This window comes from Mustela putorius, unplaced genomic scaffold (genome assembly GCF_011764305.1).
Source record: "Mustela putorius furo isolate JIRA1106 unplaced genomic scaffold, ASM1176430v1.1 tig00000827_pilon_pilon_pilon, whole genome shotgun sequence".
NCBI lineage: Eukaryota > Metazoa > Chordata > Mammalia > Carnivora > Mustelidae > Mustela > Mustela putorius.
This window is the reverse complement of record NW_025421489.1, coordinates 8,247,967-8,265,152: the sequence shown is the minus strand read 5'-3', so window position 1 is coordinate 8,265,152 and position 17,186 is coordinate 8,247,967. Positions and strand designations below refer to the sequence as shown.

Sequence of the window (17,186 nt, the reverse complement as noted above, 5' to 3'; positions counted from 1 at the left end):
TTGGGTGTTGATTTTACATGTGATTTCTTCTCAAGGTGATGAATGATATCACACGAATGATTATACCTCTCGAATAAATGTCACCTTCCTTTTATTTCGTTTTATGCTGCAGCAGAGCTCCTGCTAAAGCCAAGAGCTCCACTTAGAATCAAAGAGGTATCCGGTAGGAGCTCAGCTGCTTAGGCTCTCCGTGTCTGATCTCACTTTTTCTTTGTTGTTCGTAGTGTCTGAAGGAACTAACTCGCAGGTAAAATATGAAAAACAAACAACACAGGGACACCTGAGTGGCTCAGTAGGTTAAGCATCTGCCTTGGGCTCAGGTCATGATTCCAGGGTCCTGGGATCGAGTCCTGCATCAGACTCCTTGCTCAGCGGGGAGCCTGCTTCGCCCTCTGCCTGCTGCTCCCCCCTGCTTGTGCTCACTCTTTCTTTAAAAAAAAAAGGGCAAACAGCACTTCCCTATAAGGTTTTCACAGGGATGTTCCTGGTGCACTGGGGCTGTAGATCCTAGGAGACCATATGTCTCACCCCGTGCAACCTCTGATGCTTCTTACACACCTTCTCTACTTGATGGGCCAGAGTTCTGGGAACCCCACTGGGGCCACCGTAATCTAGACCTCTACCCAGCTTTTTTCCTTCCACTCTGAAGCCTGATTCATCCATACAGCCCCGCCAGTCCAGCATCTGCCCCGTGCCCTGACCGTTTAGGGCAGCCCTGAGATTCCCACCATCACCAGCAGCATCACGTCCCTTGACCTAATGTACTTCATCATCACTGATTTTTTCCCCCCAATTTCTCCAATAAGCCAAGTTCTTTCCAACCTCATGGCTTTGCACCTGCTATTCTTTTTTCTTAGAAATGTTCTTTCTGTCCCTTCCTCTTATTTGTAAGCTTTCAGTTAAAGCGTAATTCTTCAGAAAGGTTTTTGCTGACTGCCCTCTATGAAGTGGTTCCTCCCATTTGTCTCTGTCCCGGGACTGAGTTTATTTGCTTCCTCCAAACGCGATTATCTGGCTTCCTTCTTGTCTGGAACGGCAGGTCCCGTTTCTAGCAGATTCGGTTTCTTTTACAAATACTCCCGCGGGTCTCCTTCGTGATCCTGAAATGAAAGTCGACCTTAACGTGAACGGCTCCCACATAATGTAAAACCTCAGGAAGTAATTTGCTTATTCTTCAGTCATGTGTATTTCAGTTTGCGATGGCGCGGGTATGACCACGCTGGAAGACGCGATGAAGGAGTCAGGTGTCTGCCCCTGTCTGCAGGTACCGTGGGTGGGACAGATGTCAATGCTGGTCGACAGTGGTGTGGGGCACAGGTGGGTGGCTACTGGAGACAGTATTTCACAATTCTTCGTAAAGTTCCAAACAAAGTACAATCTTCTGTTGATTCACGCACTACTTTCATTTGTAGAAAACTCAGTACGTTTGACATCTCTACAAAAATGTTTTGTGCTTGTACGCTTAATAGGGTTAGAGTCTGGGTTCGGATCATTTTATAAACAGATTTTTCACCTGCATGCATTCCAGCAAGACCAAGGGCATGAGGGGTGCACACACCCATTTTGTTATTACACGAGAATGTTTGTGCACGATGTAGGACATTTATATCCCTGGCCACTGCCCACGGCCAGCCTGTAATGTCCCACAATTGTCGAGACAACCAGAAATGCTGCAGCAAATTTCTGGAACACCTCTTTGGAACCACCAGTCTAGGCTATAAGCTCCTCTAGTGCAGGACCTGTGTTTGTCTTATTGACCCTGGAAGCCCCAATATCTAGCCAATTATTTATACCATAGCAGTACATGACAAATATTTAAGGAGTGAATCAATGAATGGGAATGCATGGAAACAGGGAAACATGTTCATCCATTCAGTTAAAAAGTGTGCACTGCCGGCGCCTGGGTGGCTCGGTGGGTTAAAGCCTCTTCCTTCTGCTCAGGTCATGATCTCAGGGTCCTGGGATCGAGTCCCCATCAGGCTCTCTGCTCGGCAGGGAGCCTGCTTCTCCCTCTCTCTCTCTGCCTGCCTCTCTGCCTACTTGTCATCTCTCTCTGTCAAATAAATAAACAAAATTAAAAAAAAAAAAGTGTGCTCTGAGCACGACTCTGGGGGCTAGGTTGCTGTTCTAGGACCTAGGAATGCAGCAACTAATCAAACAAATACCCTATTCTCGTGGGCTTGTGCTCTCTCTCCGTATATGAAAGTACTGTTCTTTTTAGTCATCTTTCTTTTAAAGACTTCTTAACCATACTTCTTAAAAAGCATATCCAACTTAATTTGCATTTCAGAACACTAATGGCCAAATTAGCACTGTGGATATTTTTGTTTTAGTTATAACTACTTAAGAGATGTTTATCTGAAGATTTTTCTTCCTAGTGTTTTGTGAGTAGCAGTAAATACTTGTAAAATTCATAGAAATGTTACTAGTTTTATCCAACTTTCTTTATGTTGTGTGATTACTATGTGTTGTTTCATGTTGCTTTTTTAAAGTGATTATTTGAGTACTGTAGTACTTTTAGAAAGTTTAACACAGAAGTAGCCTTAGGTGAATTGATTAAAAATTCTTAAAAAAAAAAAATTGAGGGGTGCCTGGGTGGCTCAGTGAGTTAAAGCCTCTGCCTTCTGCTCAGGTCATGATCTCAGGGTCCTGGGATCGAGCCCCGCACTGGGCTCTCTGCTCAGCAGAAGTCTGCTTCCTCCTCTCTCTCTGCCTGCCTCTCTGCCTACTTGTGATCTCTGTCTGTCAAATGAATAAATAAAATCTTTAAAAAGAATTTTGAGATATAATTAACATATAACATTATATCAGTTTCTGGTGTACAATTTAATGATTATATATTACAAAATAATGACAGTAGGGTCTAGTTAAAATCTATCACCACACATAGTTACAGTTTTTTTTTCTTGTAAAGAGAAACTTTAAGATCTACTTTCTTAAATAGGGGAAGAAATGGTTGGAGGGGGGTCATAAGGCACAAACTTCTAGTTATAAAATAAGTAAGTCCTGTAATGTAATGTATAGCATAGTGACTGTAGTTAATAATACTGTCATAGGGGGCACCTGAGTGACTTAGTACGTTGAGTGTCAGACTCTTAATTTCACCTTGGGTTATGATCTTGGGGTCGTGAGTTCAAGCCCCCCGTGAGGCATCAGGCTCTGCACTCGGCAGGGAGGCTGATGGAGATGCTATCCCTCAGCCTCTAACCCTACTTGTACTCTCTCTCTCTCTAAAGTTAATAAATAAATCTTGAAAAAAAATTATACCATATATATATATATATATATATATATATATATATATATTTGGAAGTTAATAGGAGAAAAGATCTTGAAGTTCTTTAAAGTTTTATTTATTTATTTAAGTAATCGCTGCACCCGGCATGGGGCTCCAACTCAAAACCCTGAGATCAAGAGTCACATGCTCTTCCAACTGAGCCAGATACACACCCCGTAAAGTTAAATTTAAAATATAAGTAAATACATACAAGTAATTACCTGTGAAGTAATTGATTTTAAAGTCCATAAAAAATAAGGTCCATTAGCAAATACTGCTGTAGAAAACGAGAGTAGGCTCTGAAGCGAGATCCTTGTTAAACCAGTTCATAAACTATGTGCTCCGTGGTTTTGCCAGTGAGGAAGGCTTCTTGTCTGAGTTGACCACCTTTGATCCGCCGTCTCCTCTGTCTTTCACATTCATCAAGTTCTCTCCCCCACCCCTCTCTGGCCTTTCTGCTTCAGAGGCCATTTTTCCTAGAAAAGCAGAAATCTTTCTGCTTACTTAGGAAATCCTTCCTAAGTAGAGATGTTAACATTTCAAGCCCCTGTTTTATAATCTTGGGTGGCTCCTTATTATTTATAGGATAAATTTCAAACTCAACTTGGCATTCAAGGCTCTCACCAGGATGGGGTGGGGGCGGCTCAGGCTTGCCTTTGCAGACGTAATGCCTGTGGTTCCCATATAAACTTTGAATGATTGATTGGATATTGTCTGTCTTCAGTTGAGAATGTCTTGTACCCAATGACCCCAACTTTCTTCTCAGGCCTCGTTCAAATCCTGTTCCTGTTGGGGAGTCTTCCGTGTTGCCCATGGGGACCCATCCTCTGATCCTGGGATCTGTTTACTATTTCTCTTGCTAGTTACTTGGTGACAATATCTGCCTCACGTTTTAAAAGATTTTATGCTCTGAAAGGCGAGGTATGAGTTTATGAGTTACTCATTTTCCCTTCTGTCTCCTGGTCCAGGAAGTTACTGATCACACAGTGTTTAATAGCATCACCCCCCGCTTTTTTTTTTTTTTTAAAGCTGTGATTAGACAGGCAGCGTGCTGTGCTGTGCACACAGAAACGTGTGCATTTGAGCTAGAGCGTCCAAATTCACATCCTTGTCTTGTGCACTCTTAGGAGCTCTCTGGCTTTGTCCACGGTGCTCAGCATCTCTGAATACCAGTTTTCTTTTCTTGTAGAATCGTAAGGATAATAATACCAATCAAATTGGGCTGCTTTAAGAACAAACTAATATGCGGGTAGTACATTCCATGTCATAAACTACGGTAAAAATGTTAATATGGCGGTTACTTTGGTGAATGCCTTTTAAAATAATGCGGCCTTCAATGCAGCTCATTTTTCTGGTCTACTCTTGTCTTTTTTTCCAACATCTTCAGCCTATTCCTTTTCCCCCTGCCTGTTTTCAGAGTATTACCTGGGACCTGCAGCTTTCTCCCATGTGTCACTACATAATTTACTATACTTGCTTTTATCTGCTTTCCTGATTTCCCTCTCTATGCCAAAGTCCCATTTCCCTGCAGTATTTCTTTCTCCATTATTCTTTAGCTTTCTTTCCTCTTAGTGTGCATAATAGGGTTCAACACTCACAGGAAACTGAAGAGTTCTCATAAAATCCAGAAGTCTATACAAATTCTGTTTTTGTTTGCTTATGGTAACATTTTAAGCAAAAGGCTGTCTTATTCATATGCACAGTTTTGGGAAGGTAGAGGAGAGGTGGCAATTTTTCCAATTTTGTCCACTTGGTTTAAGAATGAGAACAAGTGTCCAGAGGCCCTATGTGAATTGCCCTGGATCTCAAGGTTAACGACTGATGGAGTTGATAGTTAAGACTGTTTCCGGAACTCAGCCCACTCTTGTTTCTTTGTACTTTTGCTCTCTGCTGTATTGTGTGTCCCGTCCTGGAGTTTAGCTGAGGACATTATCTAGGGGTTAGTTTGTTCCCAGCAGGCAATCTAGCTGATTGACTTTGGGTAAGTTATTTAACCTCTCTGGCCTTGAGATTCTCATCAGAATAGGAGAGGTCCAGCTGCTTTGCAAGGTATCTTCATAAATCTCCATCTTCCTTCATTTCACAAACTCTTTGATGACCAGTTATTTACAAGTATGAGGTGAGTTGGATGCTTGAACATGGTTTGCATTTGTGCTTGTTTGGTTTTGTTTTGTTTTTTCCTCCCAAACACCACTCAAGGTTGAGCTTTTTTTGCTACATTACTGTATTTTGATCTGTACAACCAATTAAGCCTGTCCAGTATTTGGTTAAATTATTTCTAATTAAAACATCACGGCTTCCTTGGCAGAAATCCTGTCCTTGTACTACAAGGATGTTTGGCAAGATTTTTGTTATCATTTTTTAAAAGACTGTGGGAAAATGAAGCATTTTGTTGAAATATTTTCTTTGAGTCATAATGTTGAGACAGAACAATGTGACATTCTTTTATATGCCACCTGAAAGTTAACAAAAGAGACAGATTATTTTTCATTTAAGGACCAGTGTAGTATTAATCATTCATGGGTTTCTTTGTGTACCTTCCCACACGAATTATTCACAGTTTGAAACAAACGCAGACCAAGAGAGACATGTATACATGTATCTTATTGAAATTATAATGATAGGATATGTGAGCTGATTTGGCTAAAATATCATATCCAGTAAGTTACTCAGTCTTTTAATTTTATACAAACTCATACTCAAATTCCCTTTAAATTCCTAGAAAATCTTTCTACTTATTTCAATAAATGGAAAGGAATTATGAGCGGTATGTTTTTTCCCTGTCCACCTGAGTTCCTATAATGTTTGCTAGCCCTCCATTGAGAACGAGGAGCTTTCTGTGTGTAGGTGTGGGTCAGGTGATAAGAGTACTTACCAAAAGAGTGAATGACTGTTCCCTGACCCAATATTTTCTTGGTTCTGTTTTGCTTTTAGTAATCAATTAATATACTACATCAAAAACCGATTTTGTTCAGTTGTGGAATTTTCACTCAGTCTGCCAGACCATCATTTCCTGAAGTGCTTGCAAATAGTCATTTTTTGTCTTTCGGTGTCTGAGAGACTATTTTAAGAGCATTGCCAAGCGTGGGAAACTAATAGCACTATATCCCAGCTGTGGAAACAGAATCACTAGGATAACGCACTTTAGCTTCCTGCAAAAGGACTTGTTGATGGCCGCGCTGAGACTCTAGTTCCAGGCGGAGAAGAAACATGTACGATGATGGCAGTGAGCATTCTGAAGCGGTAAGAAAGTCTTTTTAAAGTCATTGACGTCTAGCATTTTTAATCAGTTTTTTTTAAACCATTTCCAAGTCTGTTTTTAAACTTTCCTCTCAAGTGCCTGGCATCACAGAAATCTCAAACAAATCGCTCATTTCTGAAGGACTAGGACAAATGCGGAAACAGTTCAGAACAAAATTTGAAATCAAACATGTTTTGTAATTTTATTATTTGTTGTATTTGAGATTATTTTTGTACTTGAACTTGGATTTGAAATGGTTACATCTATGAAAATGTGTTTTAAAAAATCCCTATAGTGTAATGACAGCGATTAAGATTCTTTAACGAAAAATCCTTGACTTACCAATGAAATCATATCTGTTAAGTAAAATTCAAAGTAATCGAATTGAGAATTTTTATTGTCATAAAATACTCTTCGGATCATTTGTAAATAGTAAACCATTAATAAAATGTCACTCTTAACCTTAAACACTAAATGCATTCCTTAAACATTAAAAAATATTTAAATTAAGACTATATATAGAGAGTACCACATTGTTCTCAACCCGTAAAATATGTAAAAATTCACATTAATCCATACATTGTGCATTATGAACAGTTAGTGTTTCTCATAGCCAAATAAAAAATGAAGTTAAACGTTAAGAATTATAGACACAGTTTTGAAAGCGTCAAAAGGTATTTTAAACCATATGTTCCTTTGAAATACTGAATTTGAGCCAAGTTCAATAATTACATTTCTGATTCCTTCATAACTTGATGAACTGTGATGATAATTTGATCTGATTTTAGAAAGATTTATCAACTCTGTGTTCAGTAAATAATACCACAGCTTAACTGTTAAGAAATAAACTTGCATTAAATAGTGAATTTCAGTTTTCTGGTCATATTCCACTAAAAACCAAATTCCCTTTTTAGGTGTGTGTAGGCATCCCAGAATGAGATGATTTCACTTCTTGTCATGCAGCCAGAAGAAAAGAAATTTCCCGAAAAGCAACTGAAGTTTCTACTTTAAACATAGCAAGTTGAAATCACACAGTCTTCTATTTAATCTGATTCCTTTATTCCAACCATTGGCCTAAGATCACGATGACAGATACAATTCCAGAATGAGAGCTGAAGGTTTTTGCCATCCATTTCAAAATGGTTTTTTTCTATTTTGGTCAGTGTTTTTTAAGACCTTCTTTTGTCTTTTGATCTATGCTCTCAGGTCACTGTCAAGATGAGCAAAAATTATTTAATGAGCAGGATAGGCCCCCTTCAGATGTTCCTCAAGATTTAAAGTTGCAAAATTCTAAGTTTTCAGAATAATTCCCTTAAAACTCCTACGAAGTGAATAGCGCGGAAACTCATGCAACGTGTAAGCCTTCCTGTCCCTTGTTCCGGTCTGCCCTGCTTGTGGCTCATGCGGAATTTTCAAACAATTTCAGGGTTGCACCCAAGCATAAGCTGTCAAAGAAGAAAAAGTATTTTGAGGAATGATGTTAGCATTTTAGGAAAGCGCTCCTGAAAATGAGTTCCAGGTTCTCGTTACTTTTTAATAAAGAGTGTAAGAGAACACAGAAATTATTTCTTAGAATACACCCCAACGAGTATTTCAGGAATACAAACATTCATTAATTAGCCCCCGTGTGTTTAAAATACACACCTGTTGGGTATGGTTATGCACAGAAGCCAATTTTTTCATGAATAATTTCTATCATTTTTTGCATAATTTAAGGAACCATATGTTCTATAATGAAGAAAAAAATATTTAAAGTCTGCAATCATGTTAAACAGTTACAGTATGAGTCACTATATATATATATATACTTTTTTAAAAATGCTGCCCTAAGTGTGACAACAGGAACTTAAAGGATTTGAAGCATGCTATTAATTTAGTCAGTTTATTAATTTAGGCCATTTTGCTTATTGAGACCAAATTTGGAAACTTTTCTGGATTTAAGTATTAAATTTTTTTTTTTTTTTAAATCTGGGGGACACCTGGCTGGCTCAGTTGGTTAAGCGTCTGACTCTTGATTTTGGCTTCAGGTCACGATCTCAGGGTCGTGGGATTGAGCCCGTGCCAGGGTCTGTGCTGGACATGGTAAGAATCTCTCTCCCCCTCTCTGGCTGCCTTTCCACCCCCTCCAAACAAAACAAAACAAAACAAAACAAAACAAAAAAGAAAGAAAGAAAAGAAAAGAAAAAAGAAAAAGTTTGAAAACTAGACTAAAATATTCATTGAGTCCTTAGATTTGTATGTTTTTTATAAGAAGAGGTCTGTATAGCTATTTAAGAAAACTGACTTTAGTAATTCTTCTAGGTTTTATAACTAGCCAGATCTGCTTAATTTTACTGGTATCATAAAGAACAGTTACGTGCATATAAAAAAATAAATTATTTTCCATTTCTTTTAGCTCCAAAGTCCTTTTTCTGTTTTTCTTCCTGTGAGTCGAATGTTCTATTTGTGTTACTAATATTTTTTGTAGTTTTGTCATTATTATTGACTATTTGAAATATCCTTTACTTTGCTATAGTATAGGTAACAGTAGCCTAAATTTGGTATTTCTAATACACCCATATCCAAATTTTAATTTTTTGGGAAGTTAAGAATCGTCATTGAGGTGGTCTTACTTTTAATAAGAAACATGTAAAAACATGCTACATTTGAGAGGACTTCCATCTTTAAGGAGGTATATTTCCTTGTCGTGTCTTGTTAAGAGTTTGGAATGGGGCCAGTAGTGAGAGTTGTAAGAAGGGAGGAGGTATGTGTCTTTTCAGTTTAGAAGTTAATAAGTGAGTTCACTAGGAAATGGGCCGCCAACTCCCCACCCTTAGAAGTAGCTATCTTGCTTTCGGCATGCCCTAGACAGAAGAACTTTTTCTGATGATTGAAATAGTCTGTATCTGTGGCGTCCAATATGGTAGCCACATGTGGCTGTTGAGCACCTGAAATGAGGCAACGTAAGAATTGAATATGTAATTAAATTTAAATAGTCCTATGGTAGCTTCTACTGGACTCCTTTTAGCCAGAATTTTGCTCCATGGACCAGCAGTTCCAGCTTCACCTCAGAGCTTGGTAGGGATGCAGAATCTCTGGCCCCACTTCACACGTACAGCAGCAGTCCTCGTTTTAGTGAGCTCTCCAAGCGGATCTTGTGTTCATCATCATTTAGCAGAGCTGGTCTCACAGGTGTTCTTACGCAGACTGGATGGTTCGATGAGATGAGTGAGCCTCTAACTTTTTAATTTCAGAGAAGTTAATGATTTGCGATTCATAGAGAGGGAAGGGGCATCCACTTAGAGGTCAGACCACAGGCAGAAACACAACTTTGCCGTGTGTTGGCAGTGAGCGACTTGAGGCATACCGTTCTGTCTGTGGTTCGGTTCCCCCTGTGCCCCCCTGTAGTGAAGATGAAGTGACGTAATGTGAGCAAAGTGTTTACACACATAGTAGACCCCCAAGAGGATTGTTGTTGACTCATATTACAGAAGGTTGTGCCTGATTTCAAAGGAGACGCACAGACTATAGCAGACTCTGTCTTTCTTCCACATTTAAAAGGGCTTTGCGAAGTCTCAAATGATGACCGCTGGTGTTCAAGAAAAGAGGGTCTGAGCCCAGTGACTGGCTTTTTGGTCACATGTTACATCTTTGGGATTAAGGTGAGAAGCAGTGACCCAGCCTCTTTAAACCCTGAAGGAACCCTTGCACTGCAGACCTGAGAGAACTGCTGCAGCTTCTTGCTGCACTTACTTTTTTTTTTTTTTAAGATTTTATTTATTTATTTGACACAGACAGAGATCACAAGTAGGCAGAGAGGCAGACAGAGAGAGAGGGAGAAGCAGGCTCCCCGCTGAGCTGAGACCCTGATTTGGGGCTCGATCCCAGGACCCCGAGACCAGGACCTGAGCCAAAGACAGAGGCTTAACCCACTGAGTCAGTCAGGCACCAATTCCCCTTTCTCCTCCTCTGCCATTAGTGCACGGAGGCCCCCAGATGCTTTACAATGTCTCCAAAATTCTGCCTCTCTCTGTAGCTCCTAGTTGGGAGCTACAGAGAGAGGCAGAAAGTGTGGTTTTGCCCTCCTGGTTGCAAAACAGGGAAGGATATGTTGGGAGGATAGCCAGAATTTCCTTTTCAGCAAATTCTATGTTTTAAAAAGAATGAACCTGGGGTGAGCTCAAACTATTAGTCACAAGTTTTCATCTTAATGGTGCTTCGTCAGGAAGCTAATCCAAGTGGTGGGGGGACCTGTCATCTGGTTAAAAAGAAAAGCACATCATTACTTAAAATTCCCATCATTCTTTCAACACTAAAAAAGGAGTCCATGCTTACAGAATATAATTTTCAAAGTACTTCCTGTAATTGAGCCATTCTCCCCCTGTTGGATATTTACATTGTTTTATACATACAAGCACATGTGTATACACGCATACACACATGTACATACAGACGACGTGTGTGTGTTTCAGCCCGTGGGAACATTCTCGTACGTATTTCTTGGCATCTTTATTTCCTTCACATAGATTCTGGAAAAGAGAATTCCTGAATATATACTTTTTAAGAGAGTAGCATGCCTTTCCAAATTGCTTTTCAGAAACGTTGCCTTAAGTGAGACATCTACCAACATTGTATGAGTTCATTTCCCTGCAGTATTGGCTATCATTTTTCAAATGATTAATTTGACGGGGTGGAATATTATCCAGCCATGGAAGGGAAGTCCTACCATTCGCAACAACACAGGTAGCCCTTGAGGACAGTATGCTGACTGAAATGAGTCCGTCAGAGAAAGACAAATGCTCTGTAACTGTGCTTGGCATGTGGAAGGTGGGCGAAATGGGTGCAGTTAGTCAAAAGGTACCAACCTCCAGTTATATAATGAATTAGTCCCAGGGATGTAATGTACAGCATGGTGACTATAATTCACAATACTATATTGTATATTTGGAAGTTTCTTAAAAGACTGGATCTTAAAAGTTCTCATCACAAGAAAAAAATTATAACTATGTGTAGCGACGTGCGTGAACTAGATTTATTGTGGTGACCATTTGATAACATGAAGTGCATCTATATATCAAACCATTTTTATGCACCTCAAACTAATATAATGTTATATGTCAATTATATCTCATTTTAAAAAATAAAAATAAAAAAATAAAAAGTGTTAAAATAATTTGACAGGCAAAAATATCTCATTTTTAAACATCTGCGTATTTTTTGTTACGGTGAGGTTAAATATTTTTTCATATTTTTTTTTAGCCATAGTTGTTTCTACCTTAGTTTTGTGTCTTTGAGTGAGTTATTTAACTCTGTATCTTGTTTTTTATTGATTTTTTAAAAATATTTTATTTATTTATTTGACCGACAGAGATCACAAGTAGGCAGAGAGGCAGGCAGAGAAGGAGGAGGAAGCAGGCTCCCCGCTGAGCAGAGAGCCCAATGCAGGGCTCGATCCCAGGACCCTGGGATCATGACCTGAGCCAAAGGCAGAGGCTTAACCCACTGAGCCACCCAGGTGCCCCTTGTTTTTTTTTTTTTAAATCTCAAGTCACTTTGTAAGGTCAGTGTGAAAACCAAATCAGTTAATATATTTCATGTACTTGGAATAGTAGGAGTTGTATAAATATTGGTTATTGGTCTTCAGTGAATGTTGATTGATGGCTTTTGTCCATTGTTTTCTGTTGGGATCCCAGAACTTCGAACTTGATGGACTTTTCTCACTTCCTTGCACGAAGTGGGAGAGGGTGAAACTTTCTGATGAATCTGGTCCCTGTTGCTTCTGAAGGCACTGGAAGCCACAAGAAGGGACGATCCTCAGTATGGAAGTTGAATCCTCACGCTGGGTGTGTCACCTGATATTATTATCCCCATTGTGTAGATACGGAAAACAAAGGTTTTGAAAGTTTCCGTGGCTTCTCCAGAGTAGGACCGACTTCTCCTCCTCTGCCACCCCTGTGCCGCTGGGAATTATGGTTGCTCACCCCCTCGCAGTTGCGCTTGGGTTTACACCTCGGGTTTACAGCATGCTGGTTGCTATCGACTCGGGAGCCACGTGGCCAAAGTTCAGCCCCAGGCTCTGTCGCTTCGTAGCTGTGCCCTGTCACCAGCACTCTCAGCTCATCTGGAAAACAGGGAGGGTGGTAGGACTTGGCTTAGGGATGGTTGGGAGGGTTAAGTTAATCTATGCGTAAGTCACCTGGAAGAGTAGTTTGTACACGACAGCTGGTCTGTACCAGCCACTGTGATCGCAGTAACTCCATCTTCAGAGGCTTGGGTGGTCAAAGACCCACCTGACACGTTAAGGGTGTTGCCTTTGTATTGACATCCGGGAAAGAGCACTTCCGGGATGGAGATCAAGGGAGATCACTTAGGGACTGAGGACTTGGGCTTTTGTTCAGCCCATGTCACGATGACCCAAAAAGGAATTTTGCCCAGTGAAAACTATACCAGTTCTGATTTGGTTTGTGCAGCTTTCTGATCAGAAGCCCAGAGCCGCTTGGTGCTTCTGGCTTGTTACAGTTCCTGCATGGACGAGCTCACCAACGAGGCCACGTTCCCTCTCTTCTGTTACTTTCTTGGAGGTCAGGGGCAGTTGGGAGGGAGCTGCCGAATGCCTCTTCCCAAGGCCACAGTCATCGGAACATCAGCTCAGCATGTGGCTCTTGTGCACACACATGTGCCCCTCTTTCTGGAGATTTTCACTGTTGGTAGTACAGGAAGCTCCGTAGATGCCGTGGTTTGGGGGGAAAGAAGAAGAAGAAGAAAACTTTGCTATGAAGCAAAATCACTTCTCTTCAGTGAGCAGCCAGCCTCACTTTGCCCTGCACCGTGGAGGGATCATAAAGAACCTTCTCAGTGAAGGTCCTCATGGTCTGTGGGGATCCTTGTTTGTTCATCATTCAGCAAGGTTTACGGAACCCTTACTGTGCTTCCTCCTGCCCTAAACCCAGGTGGATTTGTGTCTGCTCCTACTTTTGTATCTTAATTCCGATTTCTCTTTCTCCCCAACAAAGCGGCACAGCCTTCCTGAAGGGATAGCCGCCGGCTGTGCAAGGCTGACAGGTGGACGAGGACGAGGATAACAGCTATTATTTATTGGATATTTATGTCGGGCACTAGATCAAATGATTTATATATAATAATCATTCAAAATAATTGTCTTACCACCCACAGTTTACAGATAAGGAAACTGTGATTCAGGAAGGTTTGGGGTTTTTTTTTTTTTAATTTTTAAAAAAGAGGGGAGCCTGGGTGGCTCAGTGGGTTAAGCCGCTGCCTTCAGCTCGGGTCGTGATCCCAAGCCCTTCGTGGGGCTCTCTGCTCAGCAGGGAGCCTGCTTCCTCCTCTCTCTCTCTCTGCCTGCCTCTCTGCCTACTTGTGATCTCTCTCTCTGCCAAATAAATAAATAAAATCTTAAAAAAAAAAAAGATTTTATTTATTTATTTGAGAGAGAGTGAAAGAGAGCCTGGGGGGGGGGGAGGTTATGCATAGGGAAAGGGAGGAGCAGAATCCCCGGTGAGCAGGGAGCCTGACTCCAGGGCTGGATCCCAGGACCCCGGGATCCTCACCTGAGCTGAAGGCAGACGCTAAGCAACCCAGGTGCCCAGGGATTCAGGAAGTTGTAAAATATTTTTAAAATGTGCCTAAGAGCACACAGCCAAGCGGTAGAACCAGAATTTCAGCGCTGGCTAAGCCAGCTGCAGAACCCAAGCCCTTCCTTGTCCTGTGCGGCTCCTCTCATAATGTCAGCCTCCTGGTTTCTCTCTTTGCTTTCTTGAGCCTTGGGGCTAACCTGTATGTTCCTTCAGATTTTTTGGCACAGTGTTTTTGTTTCATTTATTTCATTTCATTTCATTTCATTTTTTGTTTCATTTATTTAATGAATAAGGTGTTAGAATTGTCAACCCAATCGGTATGGGATTTGCTTTTGGGAAAGTGTTCATCCAGTAGCTATCTCCAGAAGCCCACGTGTCATTGGGACACGCTTGCACGGGTGCTGATGTGCAGCCTGGAGAGGATCACATTTCCAAACTACAGTTAAGGTTTACTGGCAAAGAACAAAATATGAGAGAAAATCTTGAAGACTTGTGTAGGGAACAGAAATGATGGTAAGAATGTATCAGCTTCCTTCTCTACGCTGATTTGTGTTGTAGCGCCTGCCTTGATTTGGAGAAAAATAAATAATTACGGGCATATCAGGATGAGATAGTGACTAAGAATAAAGAGTGCCAGAGGAAAATGCCACTATAAAGATTTACGACATAGAGTGATGTCTCCAAGGTTGGAAGGATTGCTGAGGTCACCAGACCGAGCACGACAAGAGATAAGTGAGGTGAGGTGTCCCTTCAGACTTCCAGGAAGGTAGACAGGGGCTTAGGGGCAAGTCAGTGCCTGGAGAGGAGCCAGGTAGAACTGGCTGGATGGGGAATGGAATCCCACGATTGCCTTGAGGGACTAATCCTGACCTAACTAAGAAAGGAAGTGTCTCCTTGGGTTTACAGTAAAGGCGAACAGCTGCCTTCAGAATGAAACAGAGGCAACTTAAAACTAGTTAGAGTTCAGGAGTTACTGAATAATTCGTTGACCTCCTTTGTCACTGAGGTAGGTTTTCTTTGTAAAGTGCTTGGTGTCCTAAATGGTTTACTTAGCCTTTTGTATCCTGTGCAACCACAGAACCACAAAGTCAAAGTAAATGGCCCTATCCCGAGTACTTCACACCAGCTCTGTGCTTGGCGAGGATTACTTACATCGCAACAGCTTTATGCACCAGGAGCTGCCTCCCTCCCATTTTCCAGATAAACTTAGCCTTTGCGATGTTCTTTTTTTTTAATTAATGTATAATGTGTTATTTGTTTCAAGTACACAGGTCTGTGAATCATCAGTCTTATACAGTTCACAGCACTCACCGTAGCACATATGCTCCCCCAGTGTCCATCACCCAGCCTCCCCATCCCTCCCCCTAACCCCCCAGGAACCCTCAGTTTGTTTCCTGAGATTAAGAGTCTCTTAGGGTTTGTCTCTCTCTCTGGTTTCATCTTGATTCATTTCCCCTCCCTCCCCTTATGATCCTTTCTTACTTCTCAAATTCCTCATATCAGTGAGATCATATGATAATTTTCGTTCTTTGATTGACTTATTTTGCTTAGCACAATACCCTCTAGTTCCATCCATGTCATTGCAAATGGAAAATTGCAGTTTTTGATAGCTGTGTAGTATTCTATCGTGTGTGTGTGTGTGTGTGTGTGTGTGTATACACACACACTTACCACATCTTCTTTATCCATTCATCTGTTGATGGACATCTAGGCTCTTTCCATAGTTTGACTATTGTGGACATTGCTGCTATAAACATTCGGGTGCACATGCCCCTTTGGATCACTTCATTTGTATCTTTAGGGTAACTAACCAGTAGTGCAAATTGCTTGGTTGTAGGATAGCTCAAAGCTTTCAACTTTTTGAGGAACCTTCATGCCGTTTTTCAGAGTGGTTGCACCAGCTTGCATTCCCACCAACAGTGCAGGAGGGTTCCCCTTTCTCTGCATCCTCACCAACACCTGTCATTTCCTGACTTGTTAATTTTAGCCATTCTGACTGGTGTGAAGTGGTATCTCACCATGGTTTTGATTTGTTTTTCCCTGATGCCGAGGGATGTTGAGCACTTCTTCATGTGTATGTTGACCATTTGGATGTCTTCTTTACAGAAATAGGCAGAAATTCATGTCTTCAGCTCATTTCTTGACTGGATAATTTGTTCTTTGATTTGTTCTTTATAGATTTTGAATACTAGCCCTTTATCTGATCTGTCATTTGCAAATATCTTCTCCCATTCTGTCAGTTTTCTTGGTTTTGTTAACTGTTTCCTTTGCTGTGCAAAACTTTTGATCTTGATGAAGTCCTAGTAGTTCATTTTGGCCCTTGCTTCCCTGGCCTTTGACAATGATTCTAGGAAGAAGTTCCTGCAGCTGAGGTCGAAGAGGTTGCTGCCTGTGTTCTAATCAAGGATTTTGATGGATTCCTGTCTCACATTGAAGTCTGTCATCCGTTTTGAGTCTGTTTTTGTGTGTGGTGTGAGGAAATGGTCCAGTCTCATTTTTCTGCATATGGCTGTCCAATTTCCCCAACACCATTTATTGAAGAGATTATCTTTTTTCCACTGGACATTCTTTCCTGCTTTGTCAAAGATTAGTTGACCATAGAGTTGAGGGTCCATTTCTGGCTTCTCTATTCTGTTCCATTGATCTATGTGTCTGTTTCTGTGCCAGTACCATACTGTCTTGATGATGACAGCTTTGTAATAGAGCTTGAAGTATGGAATTGTGATGTCACCAGCTTTGGTTTTCTTTTCCAACATTCCTCTGGTGATTCAGGGTCTTTTCTGGTTCCATACAAATTTTAGGATTATTTGTTCCATTTCTTTGAAAAAAGTTGATGGTATTTTGATAGGGATTGCATTAAATGTGTAGATTGCTCCAGGAAGCATAGACATTTTTGTAATATTTATTCTTCCAATCCATGAGCACGGAACATTTTTTCATCTTTGTGTCTTCCTTATTTTCTTTCATGAATATTCTATAGTTTTCTGAGTAAAGATTCTTTGTCTCTTTGGTTAGATTGATTCAGCCTTTGCGATGTTCTGTAACTTGGCCAGGGTCACTAGGAAGAGTCAGGTTTGATATTTGTTACACTGCC

The 17,186-nt window shown here is 40.8% G+C and overlaps 1 protein-coding gene across 6 annotated transcripts in view; it reads left to right on the top strand.

The window, feature by feature from the left end:
• CACNB2 (calcium voltage-gated channel auxiliary subunit beta 2) overlaps positions 1–17,186 on the top strand; it is a 380,199-nt gene that overhangs the window by 216,643 nt on the left and 146,370 nt on the right. Inside the window, exon 1 of one of the 6 annotated variants that reach the window (XM_045085014.1) lies at positions 8,503–8,600. The exons of the other annotated variants lie outside the window; for them this stretch is intronic. Within the exon in view, the coding sequence (XP_044940949.1) occupies positions 8,598–8,600 (3 nt within the window). The 5' untranslated portion in view covers positions 8,503–8,597. Of the gene's footprint in view, positions 1–8,502; positions 8,601–17,186 lie in introns of those variants that run through there. 6 annotated transcript variants of the gene reach the window in all.